Source organism: Phoxinus phoxinus (genome assembly GCF_949152265.1).
Source record: "Phoxinus phoxinus genome assembly, chromosome: 12".
Classification (NCBI taxonomy): domain Eukaryota; kingdom Metazoa; phylum Chordata; class Actinopteri; order Cypriniformes; family Leuciscidae; genus Phoxinus; species Phoxinus phoxinus.
The window spans coordinates 7,411,908-7,434,292 of NC_136887.1; the positions used below are offsets into that span (position 1 = coordinate 7,411,908).

At 38.9% G+C, this 22,385-nt stretch overlaps 2 protein-coding genes across 4 annotated transcripts in view; one reads left to right on the forward strand and one right to left on the reverse strand.

Moving 5' to 3' along the window:
• znf711 (zinc finger protein 711) overlaps nucleotides 1–22,385 on the reverse strand; it is a 555,809-nt gene that overhangs the window by 499,284 nt on the left and 34,140 nt on the right. The window lies entirely within an intron of this gene.
• Nucleotides 10,458–21,628, forward strand: frmpd3 (FERM and PDZ domain containing 3). Of its 2 annotated transcripts, XM_079630250.1 has the most exons (10): nucleotides 10,458–10,574; nucleotides 11,803–11,934; nucleotides 12,554–12,673; nucleotides 12,783–12,919; nucleotides 13,152–13,278; nucleotides 13,613–13,702; nucleotides 13,891–14,070; nucleotides 15,317–15,452; nucleotides 16,096–16,938; nucleotides 17,326–21,628. In XM_079630250.1, the coding sequence occupies exons 1-10, from the start codon at nucleotides 10,470–10,472 to the stop codon at nucleotides 20,124–20,126; spliced, it is 4,671 nt and encodes a 1,556-aa protein (XP_079486376.1). In that variant the 5' UTR covers nucleotides 10,458–10,469; the 3' UTR covers nucleotides 20,127–21,628. The 2 variants fall into 2 exon arrangements, with proteins under 2 accessions (XP_079486376.1, XP_079486377.1); XM_079630251.1 differs by lacking the exon at nucleotides 16,096–16,938 and having other exon boundaries at nucleotides 10,467–10,574.

Genomic DNA, 22,385 nt, shown 5'->3' on the forward strand with positions numbered 1-22,385 from the left:
TGTTAATGTATTTGTTAATCTTTGTTAACGTTAGTTAAGATTTTAATATAGTATTAGTAAATGTTGAAATTAACATTAACAAAGATTAATACATGCTGTATACGTGCATTTCATTATTAGTTCACGTTAACTAATGTAGTTAACTAATGGTAACTAACGAACCTTGTTGTAAAGTGTTACCCCCATTTTTTGTTAAAAGCTTTTAACTCTAATACAACTAGTCTTAACTTCACTTTTCCTGTCTATTTCTTTTTCTTCCCACCCTCCCTTTGTCTTTCCTTAGTCACCTAAGTCTGCCTTCATAAGTGCAGCCAAGAAAGCTCGTCTGCGAACCAATCCCCCCAAAGTGCGCTTTTCTGAGCAAGTGTCCATCAGCGACCCAGACTCAGTATGTGCTGCTGCCTCTTGCTCACATCACACCCCAGTCACATCTGTGCTAACACAGCTTTCCTTATGTGCTGAAATGAGACCTGGATTGAGTTTGTCGAACGGTCTCAAGGTATTTTGTGACATGACTGTTCATGGTCTGTTTATGATTATATTTGTTATTATTTACAAAGGCAAAGTGAATGTGTCCATCCCTAGTGTCTCCTTTTGAGAGTGACATGGCTGTCATTTCAGAGTTTAAATACTGAAGTGCGATTCACTCCACATCTCATCTCATTTCATCAGACTGCAGGTTTATTACCCAGAGGGGCAATGCGGAAATCCCTCTCCTATTGTGCTTCCTTAAGCTAGATGTGGTCCTCCATTTCGAAAAGCTAAAACGATCAATTCAAAACGTTCACTTCTTCTGTGATTTCATCTTCAAGACTATATTAAAGTACACACATGAAAATACAGGGCTTGGAATTGGCTACGCATGGTTTGGTTGGAATGAAAGGGCTCTAGTTTTTCTCTTTTTCATATTCGTAGGGTAGATTTGCAAAGATGTCAGTCGGGCAGATTTTGACAGATGTTCTTTTTTGAATTGCATATGCATCCTAGTTTTTGTTTGCTGAGATTTCTTTGAATATACAGTAGACTGACTTGAACACAAATGCAACAGTATTGCAATTATGTAACTATGTTTCTGAATTGAAGCAATTCATGGCTATTGAAAGGAAATTCTAACAGCAGGTGCTTTGAATAATTGACCTATCGGTAAGCCCCTCCCCTCGAACGCAGATGAGCCAATGGCAGCTGAGTATCAGTTGCACGGGTAACGGAACTCGGACATCTTTAGGTTTCAGCGCCATAGAGAAATATTGGAAGATCCAAAGCTCTCATCGGTTTGAAGGTGTTTATGCTATGAAAATGGTAAAACTATGTGCCTGAGGAACTTGTAACACTGATTCCAGGTATCCTGTATTGAATCCCTGTACTGCGCGCGCGTTCACCGGCGCATTTCAAAAGTGTGATAAGATTTGCGTGAACGGACCAATTATCTGTGCAATACGACTGAAGCCCATAACTTCAATGATGTGGGCGCAGTAACCTGGTTCCCTAAGGATTCAACCTCAATCCCAATGAAGATGAAAACGTTCATTTTCTGGTTATCATACTCTTATTACCGTACTCTTATTAAGTTACAATTGAAGTTAGTGAGTCCATGCTAACGTACAAACCTAAATAGCTAACTGTTCTCACGTCATGTACAGTGTAGTTCAAAAACACATAAACCAAGGTCTACAATTCAGTGTCTGTCTATATTAAACTGATGAAATGTAAATTAATTTAATCTTACCCTGAGGTATATGAACAGTGTTGATCCTGGATGTTTGTCACCTGCGACCGTGAGGACCGTAACATGAGGCCTCTCTCCCGCTTGCATTGTGATCTTTAAACCCTCGTTTCCAAATTAATCTTGTTATCCAACATTTTATTTTTAAATCTTTGATATATCCATCCATGGCATATTTGAGTCCCGTTTGAATGCTGCTTGATGAGAGGTGTTCCTTCTGTGTCCAAAATTGGTCAAAAACACCTTGGGAAAAAGTTTTCACACTGACGGCTGTCATTGTAAGACAGTTATCAACTCTGTTTGCTTGTCCGAGTTAGCAACAGTAACTAAGGGGGGCGGGGCTTACCGATCAATTCCTTCTGGTTCCGATTGAGATGTTTAGGGTAACAGAGTTGCGTGGAGGATATTAGTGTCAGCTTTCTTTTAACAATTCCAGCCTACTAAACTAATTGAATTAGGTTGCATTGCATCTAGAGAAAGACTCAGCCTCCCCATAACCTTTAATATTGTTCCTAGACATTCATTCATTCGTAGCTTTTCATTAGCACTACAGCTGCCATCTCCTCTTGGTGAACATGGGTCGATAGCACCCATGTTAATGTCAATGTCCATGGATTATGTCCCATACAGTTTGATATCTGCCTTGTGAGCAAGGAAGAGTCAACACTACACCCTTGGGTGCTGGTCGCACCAATTTAATAAAGCGGACCGATGGGAGGGGTGTGCAGCTCTCCTGGAAGAAGAAACTTGCTGATCAGGCCTAGAGGGCCAAAATCGGTAAAGAGCAAACCACCCTCACCTGAGCCTCCTCTAATCATGTCAATCCATCTTGTGTGATCAGCAGGGGCCAGCAGGGCTTTCTTCATTAAAACTCGCCTGTCAGCACCGAGTACATAAGCAGTGTAAACGTTTTATTAAGGGGGTTAGGCTTAAAGACAAATGCCAACGTGGGACTTATTATTCATATCACATCATCTCACGCCGTAGCTAACGAGCAATTGATTGGGATTGTGCTGAATGTATGAAACAGAGTTAGCCAACCTGCTCACTTCACCGCATGTCATAACATGGTCCCAAATGACATGCCAAATTGACGCTTGCTTATTTGTTTCCATTCTGTATTTGTTGTTTAAAGTGTAATAGCATTTTACACGTTTCCAGAAGCAACCCTAAAGGCTTTGGGTAAAACACTTGCCAAACGTACTGAATCGATTACATAGAAACTTTAAATGAGGTCTGATACACCCATGAATGTCAGCATTTGATTACATGAAATCGTTATTGATACTCAGTGGAAGATCAGTGGACAGCTGATAGAAAGTAAACCTTATGTCACATACTCTCACAACAACATGGAAACGTGGTACAAATCAATATGACGCAGGTGCCGAGATGCTACTAAAATTAATGACCGCTCATTCTTCATACACAATTGCCTTCAAAGTTTCTCCCTCTCACTTCAAGGTGCACTAAGTCATTTCCTCCCACTTTTTCTAAGTTGTATGCAAATATGATTCAAATGATACATCAGTCACATCAGTGGCATAGAAATCAGAAAATACCATTTACTCGACTTCATTGTTATCTGTTACTTTACATCATAAGATAAATTAATATGGGTGACAGTTATGCATCTAAATAGGATATTACTTAAATGCCATACAAAAGCTTTTACAATTTTCTGCATCTTCAGCAACAGGTGTCAAGATAACATCTAAAGTTGTTGTCTTTGGTTGTTCCGAAATATTTATTAATTTAGCAAACATTCATGTGGAGTCTGGAAGATTGTTCCACCACAGAAGGAACTGTGAGACTAGGACTCATGTGGCATGGACCTTTTTGGGTTGATTTAAAAAACGGTCCCATTGCTGTGTTCTGTATCACTGGCCAACAGAGCATTGCAGTAGTCCAGTCTTGAGACGACAAGAGTCTGCACAATAGCTGTGCAGCATATTCAGCCATGTAGGGTCTGATTTTTCCACTCTAAAGAGGAAGAGGCCAAGCACTGAACCTTGAGGCTCTCGACTGATGTGAATTAGAAACCCTCTCGAGGAAACATTGAAGTCTCTGCCATGAGGTCAGACTCAGTACAGTGTACTTCTATTAATGCCCAGAGACATTTCAGTTCAGTGACACATGGATCTGGTGACTCAAAGACAGCATACCATTTTAGTGTAATGAGGATCGATGATTTGGAGTCGGTTCTGTGCACCACAAGGTTTTGGCGATGACAGCATGGCTGTAGGCTTTTGAACCAGTCAAGTCAAGTCACCTTTATTTATATAGCGCTTTTTACAATACGGATTGTATCAAAGCAGCTTCACAGAGATAACATGAAAAAATTTAATTTGTTTCTAAAATTAAATTGCGTCATCATCCACCTTAAGTAAGGCAGATCAATAATACTGTTGAATATTAAATGTCCCCAACTAAGCAAGCCAAAAGCCAAGGCAACAGTGGCAAGGAACCAAAACTCCATCAGTGAGAGAATGGAGAAAAAAAACTTGGGAGAAACCAAAGTCGAACCAAACCAAAGTTGGCAGTCATCATGGAGACGAGTTTGTTGAGGATCAGTGCCGAAGGCCTTCACAGGCTGATGAGGCTGGCACTTCAGGGATGCATTGTGGATGGGTCCAGGCGCAGGTCCACCATCTGATCTGGATACGGCCCGGATCAGGCTTATTTCAGTAAACTTCAGAATAAACAGAATCATTCTTCTTATGATGTAATGAGTAGATTTAGGTGTTATAGGAAGTATCCCCGGTTCCGGCTGACCTAATCTATGCAGCCTAATAACCAGTGAACTGATTTGAATAATATAAATGTACAATGTTCTATATGAATGCCAGGTAAAAGAGATGCATTTTTAGTCTAGATTTAAATTGACAGTGTGTCTGCTTCCCGGACAATGTTAGGAAGATTGTTCCAAAGTTCTGGTGCTAAATAGGAAAAGGATCTACCGCCTGCAGTTGATTTTGATATTCTAGGTATTATTCACTGGCCAGAGTTTTGAGATTGCAGTAGACGTGAAGGACTATAATGCGTTAAGAGCTCGCTCAAGAACTGCGGAGCTAAACCATTTAGAATGTACACAATGTTTAATAGGGAGCCAATGCAGTGTTGACAGAACGGGGCTAATATAGTCATACTTCCTGGTTCTAGGGAGAAATCTAGCTGCTGCGTTTTGTACCAACTGGACTTACAATAATCTAGCCTTGAGGTCATGAACGCATGAACTAACTGTTCCACATTTTTCATTGAAAGTATTTGTCGTAATTCAGATATATTTTTAAGATGGAAGAATGCAGTTTTACAGATGCTAGAAATATGGCTTTCAAATTAAAGATTGGTATCAAAGAACACACCCAGGTTCCTAACAGACGACGAAGACTTGACAGAGCAGCAATCAATTGCTAGACAGTATTCTGAGTTAATACGTGCAGAGGTTATAATTAGAAACTCTGTTTTAGGTAGTAGGAGATTACTAGTCATCCACATTTTTATATCAGCTATGCATTTAGTTAATTTTGTGAATTGGTGCGTTTTGTCTGGGTGCGAAGAAATATAGAGCTGAGTATCATCAGCATAACAATGAAAACTATTGCCATGCTTCCTAATAATAGCTACTAAGGGTAGCATGTACAGGGTGAACAGCAACGGCCCTAGTAATGAGCCTTGTGGTACTCCATACTGAACTTTTGATATGATATCTATTCAATTACTGCTATAAACTGATAGCGGTCAGATAAGTATGATTTAAACCATGCTAGTGCAATTTCACTAATTTTCACTAATTCTAACATCATTTTCTAGTGTATTCAAAAGGATGTTGTGGTCAATGGTGTCAAATGCAGCACTAAGATTGAGTAACACTAATAGAGATACAACCACGATCGGATGATAAGAGCAAATCATTTGTGACTCTAATGAGAGCTGTCTCAGTACTATGGTATGGTATAAATCCTGAGTGGATTTCCTCGCAGATATCATTTCTTTCTAAAAACGAACATAGGTGTGAGGATACTGCCTTTTCTAATATCTTTGACAGAAACGGTAGATTCGAGATCGTATCTGACCTGTATTTGACTAATTCTCTAGGATCAAGTTGCGTTTTTTTAATAAGAGGTTTAATATTAGCCAGCTTAAAAGTTTTCGGTACATATCCTAGTGACAAAGATAAATTAATGATATTAAGAAGAGGATCTATGACCTCTGGAAGCATCTCTTTCAGTAGCTTAGTTGGTATAGGGTCTAACATACAAGTTGTTTATTTAGATGATTTAATGAGTTTAGAAAATTCTTCCTCTCTTATAGCAATGAATGAATGAAATTTTTCCTCAGGGAGACTACAATGCACTGTCTGATGCGATATTGTAGTAGACGGTTGCATAGTTATAATTTTCTCTCTAATATTGTCAATCTTGTAAGTAAAGAAGTTCATAAAGTCATTACTGCTGTGCTGCTTGGAAACGTCCGACGTTAGAGCTTTATTTTTCGTTAATTTAGCCACTGTTTCGAATAAATACCTAGGGTTATGTTTGTTTTCTTCTAAAAGTGTTGAAAAATAAGCAGATCTAGCCGTTTTTAAGTCCTTTCTGTACGCAATCGTGCTCTCTCTCCACGCAATGCGAAAAACTTCTAGTTTTGTTTTCTTCCAGCTACACTCCATTTTTATGGCTGCTCTCTAAAGAGACAGAGTGTCCTCGTTGTACCACGGTGTTGGACTATTTCCTTTAATTTTCTTTAAGCGCAATGGAGCAACTGTGTCTAAAGTGCTGGAAAAGAGAGAGCCAATCATGTCTGTTGCAACTAGGGATGCAAATTATCGATTAATTCATTAATCATTAATTGACTGACCTTATCGATCGATTAACGATTAACTGATAAGCGGCTATTTTCCTGAGAATGTACATTTCTCACGGTATCAATAGTGTCTTTAACATAAAAAGCAAAATATTGCTTATATACTGAACAAAAATGCATGTTATATTGCTCAAATGATGTTTTATTGTAACAGTTTGGATACGGTACAGAATGGCATTTATGTAGTTTAACAAAATAAATTATGCACAGAAAATTAAAATACATAAAAAATAATTGTGCACTGGCTCACCTGTTGCAAACATTAAGCAACATAAAATAAATGTTAAATAAAAATCTATATGGGTAGGCTTAGCCTAAACTATATTAAGTCTACATATAATAATCTATCTGGTAAACTTGAAAAACTTGAAACATTAGCAGCACTTATTGATGCTTGGTCTGAGAAAGGTAACAGTAAGATTACTAGACCTGGAAACTTCAAATATAGAACTGAAGGGATGTCAATTTTCACAAATTCCCATGATCGATCGTAATTTAAATTAATGATCAATTATGCGTCTGCTGCAGTGCATATGGCCAACAGCATGACAGGGTTTGTTTAAAACGCTATGTTACTCACCAAATGAATGAGAATGTTTTTTAATCCAAATAAAGGGCTAGTAGGATTGTAAAATGTTTCGATGTGAATGATAATTAAATTAAATTAATTATTTAATAATCAAATATAACGACTAATAATACAACGTGTCACCAACGCCGCCTCAGATGCATGCTTGCAGTGTGTTGTAACGTTAGACGTGCACTGAAACGCACTGAAAACGGCAACTAAACCCAATGAATTCACAACGATTTAATAAAATAGTGTTCTGATGTTATGTAATATGACAGTCCCAAATTAATCATCGTTATTATTAGTCGTGCATTAATGCTGCTTGAGCGGCGCGCGCTGAATGAATAACCGTTGAGCACTTTGCTAGCGCGATATTTATCTCAAAGAAGCGCAATCTATATGAGATTAGTCAGATATATACAAAATAAACATAATATTACAAATTATATCTGCACAAAATGACGTGAATGCACAAGTGAATTTGAGTTACGTGCCATTCAGAATGACTCATGCTGTGGACGCGCTCTTCCTGGAACAACGCGACGCGACACGGCAACTAAACCCAAATACTTCACAATGTTTTATTACACTATTGTTCTCTTTATAATGTTATGTAATATGACAGTCCCAATAGTCATTATTAGTCGTGCATTGCCGTTTGAGCTGCGCGCGCTAAAGATCACGCTTCAACAATTCTTAACCAAATGCATCCAATATAGGCTATGAGATAAATCAGATATAGATACACATAATACACATAATAAACTATTACAACTTACATTTGCACAAAACAAAAGGCTGCGAATGCACACGCAAACTTATAGTCATGATGAAGGTGTAAAACAGTCCCAAACATAACTCCGGTGCGCTCGCTTGTGTTTCGCGGTTGAGCAGCACGCACGCGCATGGACCTGCTTAATCGATGATTAATAAGTTTGATCGATTAATGTATTATCGACAATTAATCGATAATCGATTAATCGTTTGCATCCCTAGTTGCAACATCGAGTTCTTCTCCCGGCAAACTATGGTTCTTCTCCCGACAGACTGTGGTGGCTGGTGTCTCTATTTTCACGTTCCGTGTGATAGAATCGCCAATAACTAGGTCACTTTCAACAGGATTCTCAGTGGGTGTTTCACTGAGTGGGGAGAACCTGTTTAATTTTGTAATCGGAAGAGAAGAGTGGTGTTTTGTCTCAGCACTACAGCGTCTCACGGTCACCCAGTTGCCCTGCTGCACAGGCTCTACAGCCGGAACCAAACAATGTACAGTGTTCACTAAGGTAGTCGCATCCAAAGCAGTATCTAAAGCCCTTGCATTCTTACTATGCTCGATTAAAGTTTGGATGCGTGTCTCTAGTTCTGAAATCTTCTCCCTGCATTTATCACATGTAAAGTCCTCGGCGCTGACAGAGAAGGCTATACTATACATCTGACATGTAAAGTACAAGTACAAGTGACAAGTGCAAGTGACAATAACAGGAGAAGACATGACTCACCGTGATTGTTGACTGATCCTACTCACCACAGTTGTTTGATGGACTCTAAAGCGGAAGGCTAGCGAGTTTTGCGAGCGATAGTAATTTAGATTAAAGCTAGTGAAGTCAGATCAATGTGAGATAATATCAGGTACCGTATTTTCCGGACTATAAGTCGCATCAGTCAAAAAATGTGTCATGAAGAGGAAAAAAACATATATAAGTCGCACTGGACTATAAGTCGCATTTATTTAGAATTTTTTTTCACAAAATCCAAGACCAAGAACAGACATTTAATCTGGAAAGGCAAGTTATTCAACTACACAATAGCACACAGAACAACAGGCTGAATAGGTGTCCGGCATGTTAACGTAACACAGGGTTTCCCGCAGCACTTTGGAACTAAGGCGGCCGCCAAAGCAACACACGCCACAACACATATTAACTATGTCGTCAACAAAAAGTATATGAGCGATATCCACCGTGTTACTCTGTCCTGTTTAGAGCTTAGATTCTCTGCCCGAGCCCGATATTTCCCGCCGCTATACTCAGGCCGGGCCCGTGAGACGTGTGGCGGGGGACTATATTTGATGGCCGAGTGCGAGCACGGGCGGTAATGCACTCACTATGTGTGTGCGGGCTGCGGGAGAATAAAACGATTAAATAGAAATATCTATGAATAAAACATATAAAAACTAATAAATTGTTGCAGCCTGCTTGCTTTTGTGTTAAATTAACAGTGGATTGTGAATGTCAATGCTTTAATTACATAATTTATCAGGAGCATTTATGCTGATGTGTATGGCGACACGTAGGCTAACACAAAGTTAAGTTACACAAAGTTTGTTACATCTTAACTAACACATTTTCTGCGAGAAACCCAACACAATAGCATAAAGAACATATACCGGGGAGGCTGAATAGGCTAAATTAACATAAGCCAGCGAGTCCAACAAGTTACCGTTATTAAGGAAGCTCACCAAGCTCCCGATCTCATCACACAACACTGAATCCATTGAGTTCTTCCTCGGTGTCGCTTCTGAACAACTCCGCTAACTAGAACGCCTCTCGCGGCTGTAGACGGTAATGCTTTCTCTTGGTTCATCTCAGTCAGTATGAATTAATTTTGATATATAAGTCGCACCTGACTATAAGTTGCAGGACCAGCAAAACTATGAAAAAAAGTGCGACTTATAGTCCGGAAAAAAATGGTATCTGGTTGATGAGTACGATATATTTAGCGATGTGAACAACAAGGAATGATAGTAAATAGAGATTCAAACCGGAAAGCTATACAGACGCAAACCACACGGCAGCAAGACAGCGAGGTAGACCGAAGGAATCGATCAATCGGGAGTAATCCAATTGCAAAACCAGGAATATGAATGAGCCAATTCAACATATACAAAAAATGACTTAGTGCACCTTTAACTTTTTATTGGATAGAAAGTAGACGCCTTGAAGATTTCCTCTTTTTGCTACAAATATTTGCTGCAACATGGTTTCGTATTGGAAATGGAATGGATGTGATACAACTTATGCTTAATTCTTAATGAGTCATAATGTGTATGTCTAAAGTAGATTTGGTCATATTTCCAATTCATTTAAACTATTGCATTTGAGTTAGACAAATATCTTCCCTTTAACCATTGTTTTAGACTTTAACTGTATGGAATAAAGTCCTCTCATGTGTTTCTACATTCTATCTTTGACTCTTAGAAGATATTTTTTTTTATTCTCTGTATTTACCTATTGAGTCTTTTCTTTCCTTAATATCTCATCCAATGTTCACTGACCGCTTCTTCCTTCTTTCTCCCCTCTGTTTTTCTAGACCATGCTTAAAGACGAGTCTCTGCTTCTGATACCAAATGTGTTGAAGGTGTTTCTGGAAAATGGACAGATCAAATCCTTTACATTTGACAGCCGCACCACTGTTAGGGTGAGTGTTATGGGAAAACCGTTCCCTGTTACTAGAAACACGATGGGGGGAATTCCCTATGAATTTATTTTCATTTTATTTGTTTATTTAATGCATGTTACTGAACATGCCAGGTTGTAGTATTGCTAATTTACATCCATAGTCCCTAGGCAGGTAACACAAACAAAGAATATACATTGTTGAGCATGGAATGCATTTGTATGTTTATGTTTATCTTCAATCCCCTGTCATGTTTCACACAAAACAAGACTCCCTAGAACAGATGCTAATGGTTAGTATGGCAACGCAGCATTCTATAACCGAACTGACACCTGCACATTTAGGTTTTAACTTGGTTTAGAAAAGTCATTAGCCCACATTATTACATTTCTTTCTGAAAGCAAAAGATGAAAAACATGTCAGCACTTTTCATTTGCAGAGCTGATCTTACATTATGTAGATTTAAAAAAATGTGACTAGTAATTTTTCCAGGGGCTATAATCAAATGAAACATGCAAAACATAACTTTTACAATTACATCAGCATCAAAGGATCTATACATTTTTGAAAGTTCCAGCCAAACAGGAAACATATATAATATGTACTATCAATATCAAAGTACTGATATTGATGTAAAAAAAAAGGTTAAATGGCATAAAACCATTGAAATGGTTGAAAATTTTGTTTTTTTTGCCTTGCCTACATTTGTGGTTTCACAACATTTCTCACAATCCTTCCCGATGTGATATCTTCAGCCTTTGGTCAATCTCACCAAACAGATTATCTCAATCCTGGTGACAGACAGTACACAACACAGTAATTATTAACACAGGTTACTATCATCAAACACTAAGTATATCATGTATCACTTCACACTGGTCAGTACGCTCCACACAAGCACGCATTTGAAGCACAGCATTTGCTTTAGTCACATGGAAACCTCATCAAATATTTGGAGTCTTTTCAGAAGTAAAGCCACTAGTCAGTAGAAACCCTCATACATTTGTCTCCAGTGACAGATATACTCAGAGCAGGGTACAGTGATTAAGAGTGCTGGTTTCAATGCTTTATCTCTGATGGAAATGTCAAGCCTATCCTCCTGTAGTTTACACACTGCTGATGCCAATGCTTTCCACTACATTTACTTTGCATTGCATATCTGAGATATTGTAATATAGCAGAATTCATGACGCCGTAGGGGCTAAAAACACCAACCATTAGCATACTCTCCTTTTCCCTTTTGCCACAGGATGTGATATCATCGCTGCAGGATCGCCTTTCTCTACGCTACATTGAGCATTTTGCTTTGGTGCTGGAGTCCGGTGGACTGGCCCAGAATCAGAGGCTGAATCTGCTCCAGGAAAACCAGCCACTGTCTCATGTGAGTAAATGCCACCCAAAAACCAACGACTGATGCATTACCTTCTCTCTAAAGTTCAAAGGGTTTAAGAGGAATCTTTAAATGTGTGGTACAAGGTATACTAGCTTCCTATAGGTGAGTTTCAACAAACAACACACGTTAAATTTTTTATTTATTTAATGGTAATTAAATACTAGTGATCCATGTTATCCAGTGATCCATGTTACACTGCATGATTTGAAAATATATCAAAGAGGATCTTGTGGTCCAATGGAAGCAAGACCGTCTGTACAAAGGAGTTCAAATGCTCAGTTACTAATTATTGTATTTGATTATAGTGAGACAGAAATTAAATTTTCAGTTAAATTTAATTATTCCATTGTTCCTTATTTTTTCAGTGTGGTCTCAGACTTATGGATGTCTTCGAATATAAATATACAGTGCAACTGTTTTGTTATTAAGAACTGGGAAAACCTAAATTACGTGACGTTGAATTAAATGTGAAATGGCTGCCAGCAGCACATAACCATACTTGCATAAGGAATGTAATGTGACAATTTAGTACTGGAATGTTTGTTAGTGTATTTAAAGGTGAATTCCATAATAAATTCTGAATTCTCATTTTCTTCTATATTTTCAGGTAGTTCACAGGACCTACTTCCAAGGAATGAAGTGTCTTTTCCGTATTTGCTTCTTCCCAAAGGATCCTGCTGACTTACTGAGAAGAGACCCCGCAGCATTTGAGTACCTCTACATACAGGTGGATTTATTCATGAGTCCTTTAGTCATGAGTCAAATGAATGTCCACATGGGTAGTCTGATATTCGTATAAAGCCTCTTGATCTATTGCTTGTTCTGAATTCCCACAGAGCCGCAATGACGTCATTAAAGAGCGATATGGAATGGATTGGAAGTCCGACATTACTCTTAGGTTGGCAGCCCTTCACATCTACATCACTGTGTCCATTGCGAGACCCAATCAGAAGATTTCTCTAAAGCACGTTGAGTAAGTCTTAAAACATGCACGAATTTTGAATAATGACAGAATTTTCGTGCGAACAGGACTTTAGACTTCTTTTTCCAAAGAAACACACATATGGTAACCATAGGCAGCATATACTTTAACATCGGAAATAAGCTGTTATCCACCAGTGGCGTTGGCAGATGGCGCTGATAAAACCATCAAAATTTACTATAAGGTATTGTAGCATGCTTTAAACCTGCATCATTTTCTTTAGGAAAGAATGGGGTTTGGAACCTTTCCTTCCTTTGACTCTGTTGCCAACCATCAAGGAGAAAAACGTCTGCAAGACTCTCTCACAGCTGTTGAAGACATATCAGCATCCTCCACCAGCTGGTAACAAGGTATATCTGTTTTTTTTTTTTTTTATATTTGGGTCAAATAAATCTTTAATAGAAGGCTTTCTTCTCAAATGTGACAAGAGACATATCACAAAGAAACCGTTTATGTCATCTAATGTAGAATGTCATTTTTTTGTATTTGTGTGAATTTTATGACCTATAAGAGCATATCTGATATGTGTAATATTGGCATAGAGATATGCTGTGGGCAATTCATTTCTACACACTGATCATTTATAGCCGTTGCACACATTACAGCAGCGAAACATTGCCCTCTGCTGGCTAGAATATCACCCTTGCACAACTCACCAGTTTTATTTTCTCTTCATCCATGCAGGTTTCTTCTCTTCAAGGAAAACTACAGTATATGCGTGTCTTGAACGACCTCCCGCCATTTGGAGGCTTCTTGTTTCACACAGTTGGCTTGGTAACATGAATCTGACATAGCATTCTCAACCAATAATCAAGACTATACAAATAATCTTTACATTTTTGCACTGATTTTAAAGATTTACAAAAATGTTTTAATATCTCATTAGCTTTAAAAAAAAGAAAGAAAGAAAAAAGCCTGTACTTCTCATTCAATTTCTGATTATTTTCTTTTTCTACTGAAAGGATGAGAAGCAGTCAGCCACTACATTGTTGGTTGGGCCGAGACACGGTATCAGTCATGTAATTGACCTGAAGAACAACCTAACAACTGTCTTAGCAGAGTTCAGCCGCGTGGCCAAAGTCCAGCTCTTTAGAGAGCATCATGCGGTAGCCCGTGTTGAAGTTGTTATTCTGGAAGCAAAGGTGTGAAAAAAATGCGAAATGAAAAAAGCTGAATGAACTTATATTATCCACCTTATTCCTGACACCCTTACTGCGTTTTGAATTATGGGTGGCACTTCTGGTTTGGGGAACTTCCATTCAAAAAGGCTGAAATGAATCGTTTCAAATCATAGGTTGCCCTACAAATAAAGCTGATCCGTCAGTTTGAGTGGATGAGCTGTCAATTTTCCTTCATGATTTATTTTCAGACATCTTGAGAATAATGTTATACTTGGTATTGTAACGTGACATCTTATAACAAGCAAGAGCTATGTCAAGATGGCAAGAGCTCTTTTCAGTCGCTGCTTTCTTTTCCTCGTGATTATTTTATTTTTTCCCTTTGCAATCCGCTGTAATTTAATGTAATCCTGAATTTAATTTACGATATATTCCATTAATACTTCACTGGCAATGCACAAAGAATCTCTTGTTATTCTCCTCAAATCCTCACGTCTTTTTCCAGGTTTGTTTTCACAGGTAAATGCAATTTATAATCTGTCAAAATGACGGAAATCACTTTGAAATAGTATCACGTAATGCTGAAGTTAATGAACATTTTTGATTGAAGGCAACATAAGTTACATAATACACAAAGACTTCAGGTGCAAAAAGCCTCTAAGTGCCGTCTGAAATTTTCTTCTAAAATGAGAATTTTTATCAAGCTCGTATATTTAAGTTCAGTAATTTCACTTTAATGACAATTAATTCTCATTGCCATTAAAGTGAAATAACTGAACATAAACATCCAAGCTTGATAAAAATGATCATCCTAGAAGAAAATTTCAGATGGCACTTAGAGGCTTTTGCATCTGAAGTCTTCATATTACTACAATGATATTTAACCCGTCCGTTATTGCTGTGGAAAGACTTTTGGGGTTATTTGGTCTGTTGAAAGTTGCCTACCTTGTTAATGCTTTTACACTTTTAAATTTCCTTTTAATGTTCGATGGTTGAAGGGTGAGTAGGTTAATGTCATCTTATTGTGACACTTTTTTAACGTATTGCGTTCATAGAGCGAGCCTTCCTATTGTTTACAGCTTAATGGAAGTTACACCCATAATTCGCACAAAGCGTCATGGGGCGTAGGAATAATATGGATAGTTTTAACCCCCGTGTGTGCGTGCGTGCGTGTGTGTGTGTGTGTGTGAGAGAGAGAGAAACAGTGTTGCAATATAAACTCTAAAATGTAATACTATACTAATATCTGTTTCCATACTAATTATTGTAGCCCTTGGTCTTGTTAATGGAGTGGCCAGATGCATCAAACTTTGCCTGTTTGATCTCTGGCTATTACAAGCTTTTTGTGGACCCTAAAAGGACAATCTACTGCAGGATACCTGGTCAGCCTTATATGATCAAGGCAGGTATGTTAGAAATGTTATTGTTGCAATTTCATTAAAAAATATATAAAAGTCATTGCATATCATTTTCTGAAAGTGCATTTGCTTTGCTTTCATCTTTCAATGACAAGCGAAACTCAAATATGTTGTGTTACATATGCAGCTTGGGACATTTCAAAGCAAAATAGAAGTAATAAAGCTGAGAGCATGTCCATGGTGGCACCTAAAATATATGCTGGTCATTAACTTTTTTCTAATAGTGAGAAAAATCAATCAATAAATCATGACATGAATTCATCAAAGGAATTTCTGATTATTGTAAGGATTTATCATGGCAATCATTCATAATTCCAGCTTGACCTCTCCATCTTCTTGAGCTCTCCATCTTCATCTTGAGTCAGTTTATGTGAGTGTGCCGGAAATTCTGATGTAGATAAATTAATATATCTAAAAGTTCAGTATATATTGTTTTGTATTACAAAACCATGTATTGGATGTTGGCATCTCCTGTGGTCTGCAAAAGAGAAAGATCACAGCATACCATCACATCCCACAAGGCTTTTTTTCCATCTTTGAGAACTCAACAGATTCACGTTTGTCATCTGGACTCATTCACATCCATCATGTTTTCTACTCGTTCAACCACTCAGACAGTTCTGTCCTTTAGATTCCAGAAGCTCCCATGCCCAATTCCGCTCTGGAGCCACTGTGTTAAGTGGGAGTCGTCGCGAAGAGAGAGAGGGGGCGTCCAGAGAGGCAACACAGAAGACATCAGCATCACCCATATCTCAGCACCTTGGCCTGTGTCACATCCATTTAAAAGAGCAACAACAGATGCAAGAGCTTCAGATACAAGCAGAGCAGGAGCTTGACATTAATGAGAACCTTATCTCACAGGTACAGAGTCGCTCACGCACAAAGTCTGACCCCACTCTAAAGAGCACTGAATCTGTGGCTGAACAAGATGGTCCCACTGGTGACAGTTCAAGCTTCAGGAACAGAGCAAAAACAATGGAGCCTACAAAGAGGTTTTTCTGTGACTCCTGCAAGGCAAAACTCCAAGCTGAAGGTTTGATTTCGGACACTGGGGAGGCTAGAAGACTCATTTTGCAACAGTGCAAAAATGCATGTGCTTCTCGTGAAGGAGGTGCTGTTGATCTCATTGCCTTACCACTACCTGGGAATGAGGACGATGAAGAGCTGGATGATGGAGGAGGAAAGTTGCAGCCTCCCCCTCCTGGCATAGCAGCTCCACCCCCAGGGTTTCGTGATAACAGCTCTGACGAAGATGACCCGAAAAAGGGTCGGAAAGGAATCAAAGCCTCTGCCACTGTGGCAGAGGGTCAAGAGGAAGTTCCTGTAACACTGATTGATAATGTGACCACTAGGACAGTTCAAGACCATGCTCAGGAGTTAGATGATGCATTAGTGTCCACCCTCCAGGCACTGGAAGCACTAGCTGCATCTGAGGATTACCCACACCATCACCAGCAGACACCACAGACAGCAGGTGGACATATGTACTATTAAAAGTGCTGGTTCTTTACCATGTCTATGAGTAAATTAAACTTTTGAAAGTCAAGCAAATTGTAAAATCATAAGTATTCATTTAAAATGAGTGGTTTGTGCACTTGTTTTGATAAATTATCTTCAAATTATAGTAGCCTGACATATAAAGCAAGACTGTCCCAAAATAAGCATCAATACAGTGTTAACTACTGCTCAACAACAAAACAACAAAGAGGAGTTGTACATTAACAACATTTTTAGATTAGTTTAATATTGAATTGTGTTAGAAAAACAGTATTTTGTCTCTGCAATTTTGCTTACCTGAAGTGACAAGAGCTTACATGATTTCTTACGACCATGGTTGTGTTTTGTTTCTGTTCCCCTACAGGGTTGATTGTGCTTGCTGCCATAACCCCTGAATCATCCCTAGACTCTGGACATGAGACAAATTCATCAGAGCTAACTGATATGTCTGAGATGGTGTCTGCCATGAAGCAGCATCAGAACCAGGCATATCTATTTGCCCACCACATCAACAAAGAGCGACTTTTCAGACGAGACTTCCCCTTGTCAATCCCTGGCTGTACAACACAAGCAATTGGGGGAGGGGCTTTTTCAATGAGTCAGATCCGTGGCGGGGGTCCACCAAAGCCTGTGATCTTAAGTAAGACTGTGCCCTTGAAAGTTTGTCCCAGTCAAGAAATTAGTCCCTCTGACAACTCTGTGGAGCAGGGGAAGAGCCATGAAGCAAAAGGTGAGAAGGATAAAGAAAAATCTGAAAAAGGCCCTGTAAAAGAGTGTTTGGAAGAGTCTGAACAACAGGCATCGGAAGAACTTAAAGCATCAGAACAAGTTTCTGCTCCCCAAGTCAACACAGACCAATTGCCTCTTGCTAATATAGAAAAAACAAGCTCTATTACCTCAGAAGGTGTCCAGGAAAAAGATTCTGGTACAGTTACCCTAGAAACTACCAGTATAGCCTTACCGGTTCTCTTGCCTGTGGAAAGAACTGCATCTGCAAAAATTTGTTCAACAAATATGTGCCAAGATGCCGAGAATGCCTCAAGTGAGACCACTAAGCCTTCAAGTTCAAAGGGCCTTCTGCCAGCTTCTGACTTGTTCTGTACATGTCCAGTACGTCCAGAGCCTGGCCCACAGGTGCGTCTAAAAGATCCACAGGCCCCAAAAGTGGTAGTGTTTCACTCGTCTCCCACAGACGATGAGCGTCTCCGTGCCAAAGGACTTCAGTTAGCTAGCAACAAAGAGAACACAGCAAAGACATCTGATGCAAGTTTGGTGAAGCCCAGCACCCTGCCTCCTACTAAGTACTCACCAGTCATGCCTGTTAAAGCAGAACAGAAAGAGATGTCAGAGGCAAAGGCAGAGAACTCCCAGAGTAAAGCCCCTGTGGAACCACAGAAAACTCCTAAAAGTGTGCCTGTTCTGGTAGACCCAACACACCTCTTAGGTTGTGTGGAAAAGGGTGCAACTATCCCAGGAGCCGAGTACAAGAAACAGGCAAATTACAAAGCCAAATCCCAGCGTAGTACTCCATTCCTGAGTTTTAGGAACTTAATTTCAGCCACTTTCCCAGCACGTTTGCGCCGAGAGACAGATGAGCGTCGTGCACAACTTCAAAAAGTCAGGCAGTACGAGCTGGAGTTCCTGGAGGAGCTTCTAAAACCTAAAACATCACAAGGAGAGTTCATTCCACAGGGATCCTCTCCTGTTCCCTCATTTACCCCTTGTGCCTGCCAACTGCGCACAAGTCCTGTACAGAAAGTTCCTGGGATCTCAAGAGAACAGCGACGGAGCTGCGACTGTAAGAGAATGTGCCGCGGAATGCGTCTCCCAGATACAGCGGTTGGTTCTGCAACTGATCAGAGAGGAAGAGAGAGGGCAATCTCTAAAACACCCCCAGCAATTCCGAAGTCTCCACATGCTCAAGGAGAATTACGGAAACCTCAAACTTTGGAAATCAAAACCACTCGAATCCGCTCCACAAGCCTTGAGTCTAGGGAGCCCAGAGATACAGCTGCATCATGCTTGCCTACTTGCACCACCCATTCAGAATGCATAAGTGCGCCACAATATAAAAAGCTACAAAGGAGATATAGTATAGGGGAGATTGATAATAATGACAGCACTCCCCTGTATGCTGAGGTTAAAACTACAAAAGCAAAGAGCCTTGAGAAAGAAATGGAAAGAGTGAGGGCCACTGGACTTAGACTGCCAACTCCAATAGAGCCCGTGCATACTAAAGATGCTGATGCAAAGAAAAAAGGGATATTTTTTATTCAGGGAGAAGAGCTAATTCAGGAAAGTCGTGAGGGTACTGCTGAGGTTCTAGGGTTGCCAAGTGAGGATACTGAGGACAGAGAAAAATGTTGCTCTTTCTGCTTCTGTTATCGCAAATGTGAAGCTGCTGATGAGAGTAGTGAAAAAGATGAACTATCTTATTCCATCCCCTTGCAGGTCTTGCCTGGAATACATCTAGATTCAAGGGCAATGCCAGTAGTCAGCAAAACTCTTCAGGTACTTCATGCAGAGGATTGCAGTGGGGAAGAGGAGGAGCTGGAGCTGGAGGTGGAGGAGGAGGAGGAGGAGGAAGAGGAGCCACAAACACAGAGGATTGATCTGCGGGCCTGCGGGAATCTGGAAACTAGCTTGGCAAGAGTACAATCCTTGCAGGGCAAAATATTCTCACTACCTGATGGATTCCTAAACGCACAACTTGATGCCAATGAGCTGCTCTCAATATTAAGGCAGTGTGCCATTAGTCCCCAAATAGAGGGGGAACCTCGTATCCCCCCTGCAAGACTGGCAGAGTACAAGCAAGAACTTGCTGTCCGTTTTAAAGAGTTCAGGGCATCATGTAGACGAGTGGCAAGTGTTGAGAAAAGTCCCTCACGAATGCTAAGTGCCGTCACAGCTAGCTTCCAGGTGCTGTGTAACCTTACTCATACATTCATTCGGCTGGTCAGGAGTGTACGATCTGAAACTCAAAAACTACAGCTTTTACGTAAGGTAGAGGAGGTAGCTGTCAACTACACCCTTCTTCTTCGGGCTGCTGAAGAGGCAATGGGACATTCTTGTAGCCTCCCTAATAAGAGTGCAAGTCCTCAGCTCCATACATCCACTAACATGGGCTCTCTTAATCGCTCTATCAAAACCTTGCCCAGCAAGTAATGACTCATTTACACGAGATTGTGGGGCAGGCCGGAAAGACAGCTGCTCAACACTCTGGCAGGAATCTCTTCGGGTCATTCATTGGTTTACATTTTTACTCGCCTTTCTTTTCACTGCCTGCTAAATTCCATAACTGCATAACTATATACTGTTATATGTTAATGACGATTGTGCCAACTTGTACTCACAAAGTATTATATGTGCACAGAATTGAAAAAAATAAAAAATACAACTGATCCTGTGCATTATGGGTGATCAACAGGGCTGTTCACTCTCATGTCCTTAGAGAAAGGGTACTGTGAAATGGACTTAGTTTTTGTATGTTTAGTTGTTCCTATATCTAAATCACAAAATGACCTTGGGAAGGGCTGGTGGGGATAGGGCCTTAGTTATTTTGTGTCCTAAGAATGGTTTCTATAATATATTATGGGAAAAATTATATTATCATTATTGCAATTATAATTAATGTAGACATTATAGCTACATAATCTAAAAAAATAAAATCACAGAAAAAGTAATGGTAACAGATTTTGTAAATTAGATAGAGAGAAATGGTAATTTGGTAATGTGCTTGCTTTTCAATTTTGTTTGTTGTGACATGAAATACTCCTTTTTCACAATCTCATATTGACAATGTCTGGATTTGTATCTCTGCAAGGGTCTGAATTGACACTTTTTTAATGAATATTTATGAACACAAGAGCCCACTAACAAGAGAGAGGAAGGAAACACCTGCCCAGGGTAGACAATGTAGCAAATTCAAATTCACCAGAATATTAATTGAAAGGATACAATGGTTGATCTAAGACCAAAATGAAAAAGGGCGCTCCTGTTTTCTAATGCACAAAAAATTATTAAATAAATAAATTGTCACTCTAACACCCACATAGTCATCCAGCTCCATACCTCATACATGTAGAGGCAAAACGTGGCATATTTTGTATTGGAGGAGTGGGCTGGGTTCTTAATAGCCTCATAATTTTGTGCAATCACTAAGCAAATGCTTGCGTGTATAAATTAAAACAATTTTTTCACATATAGCCTATATAAGTACACAGATAAACAATGTTTCACAATATTTTTTTGAATATTGCTTTAATGTTTTTCTTCTCTCCCATAATTTGAAATGTCTTATTGTAGGAAACTTTATTTTTTAAATTTTCATGTGATGTCATTCATTGTGCACTCCTGAGAACATAATCCCTCCTCACCAACCCACCCACACACACACAGAATAGTTTTATATGTATTTTAATAAAACCAACTGCTGTCTTATGTCTGAAAACTTTTCTGTCTCCTCTTCCAATCTAGGACATAAATGGTTAAACTGTGGTCTTATAATCCATATAAGGCTTTACTTTGAAGTTTAAACAATTAACATCTCATTTTTTTGGTGTCTTGCATGTTATCCCTTCTTTAAAATAGAATTTAAATGAAGTGGGCTCTGTCAAGCCAGCACCTGAAAGACTGTTTAATGCTAGATTTAGATGAACTTGTGTCATTAAAAGGCCAACAATAGTACAGACAGAATGTTTTACAATATTTCAATATAAAAGTATAATTATTCTATGCTCAACTTAACAAAAAAAATATTCTAAGGAACATATTTGTGAAGCTTAAAATCATTTTTGAGAGTAACTAACATTGCATATATTTATCAAAATAATTTTTTAGAAAAGTGAAATCACAACATGTATCTTATGATTTATAGAAGTATATACAGGAGACAAATTAATAGTAACTATTTTTTAGAGTATAATAAAGCACGGAATCTGTTTATTTTTATAAAATACATTACAGCAAACAATATCATCATGTTTATACATGTTTTTATTATTTAAACATATTTTCTGTCAAAGACTAGTTGCATTGCCAAAATGAGATTTGTCCCTATGCTTCATTTATGTTGTATGTGGTCATATTCAGTTCTTTGAGTTCTTGTCAGTGTTTTTGCTTCACTGTGGTCTTTTTGTGTGTAAGGTCATGTTTAAAGCAATAAAGAGTATTAAAAGTAACATTTTCAACATAGTTTTGGCTATGAATCCACTGGTTGAGTTCATAATGTGCGCTCTGAAAAAATGTTATTCATATATTGATATTGACTTATCGGTACCACTATAAAAAGTATACCGCAGCAAAGAACTTATTATTTGCAAACTATTATAGTTATAAATTGTAGTTTGTACATTGTTGTTACATTATGAATAGTATGGCTGACCCCGACAAAAGATTTTTCTAGTCGACTAGTAGTCGTTCATT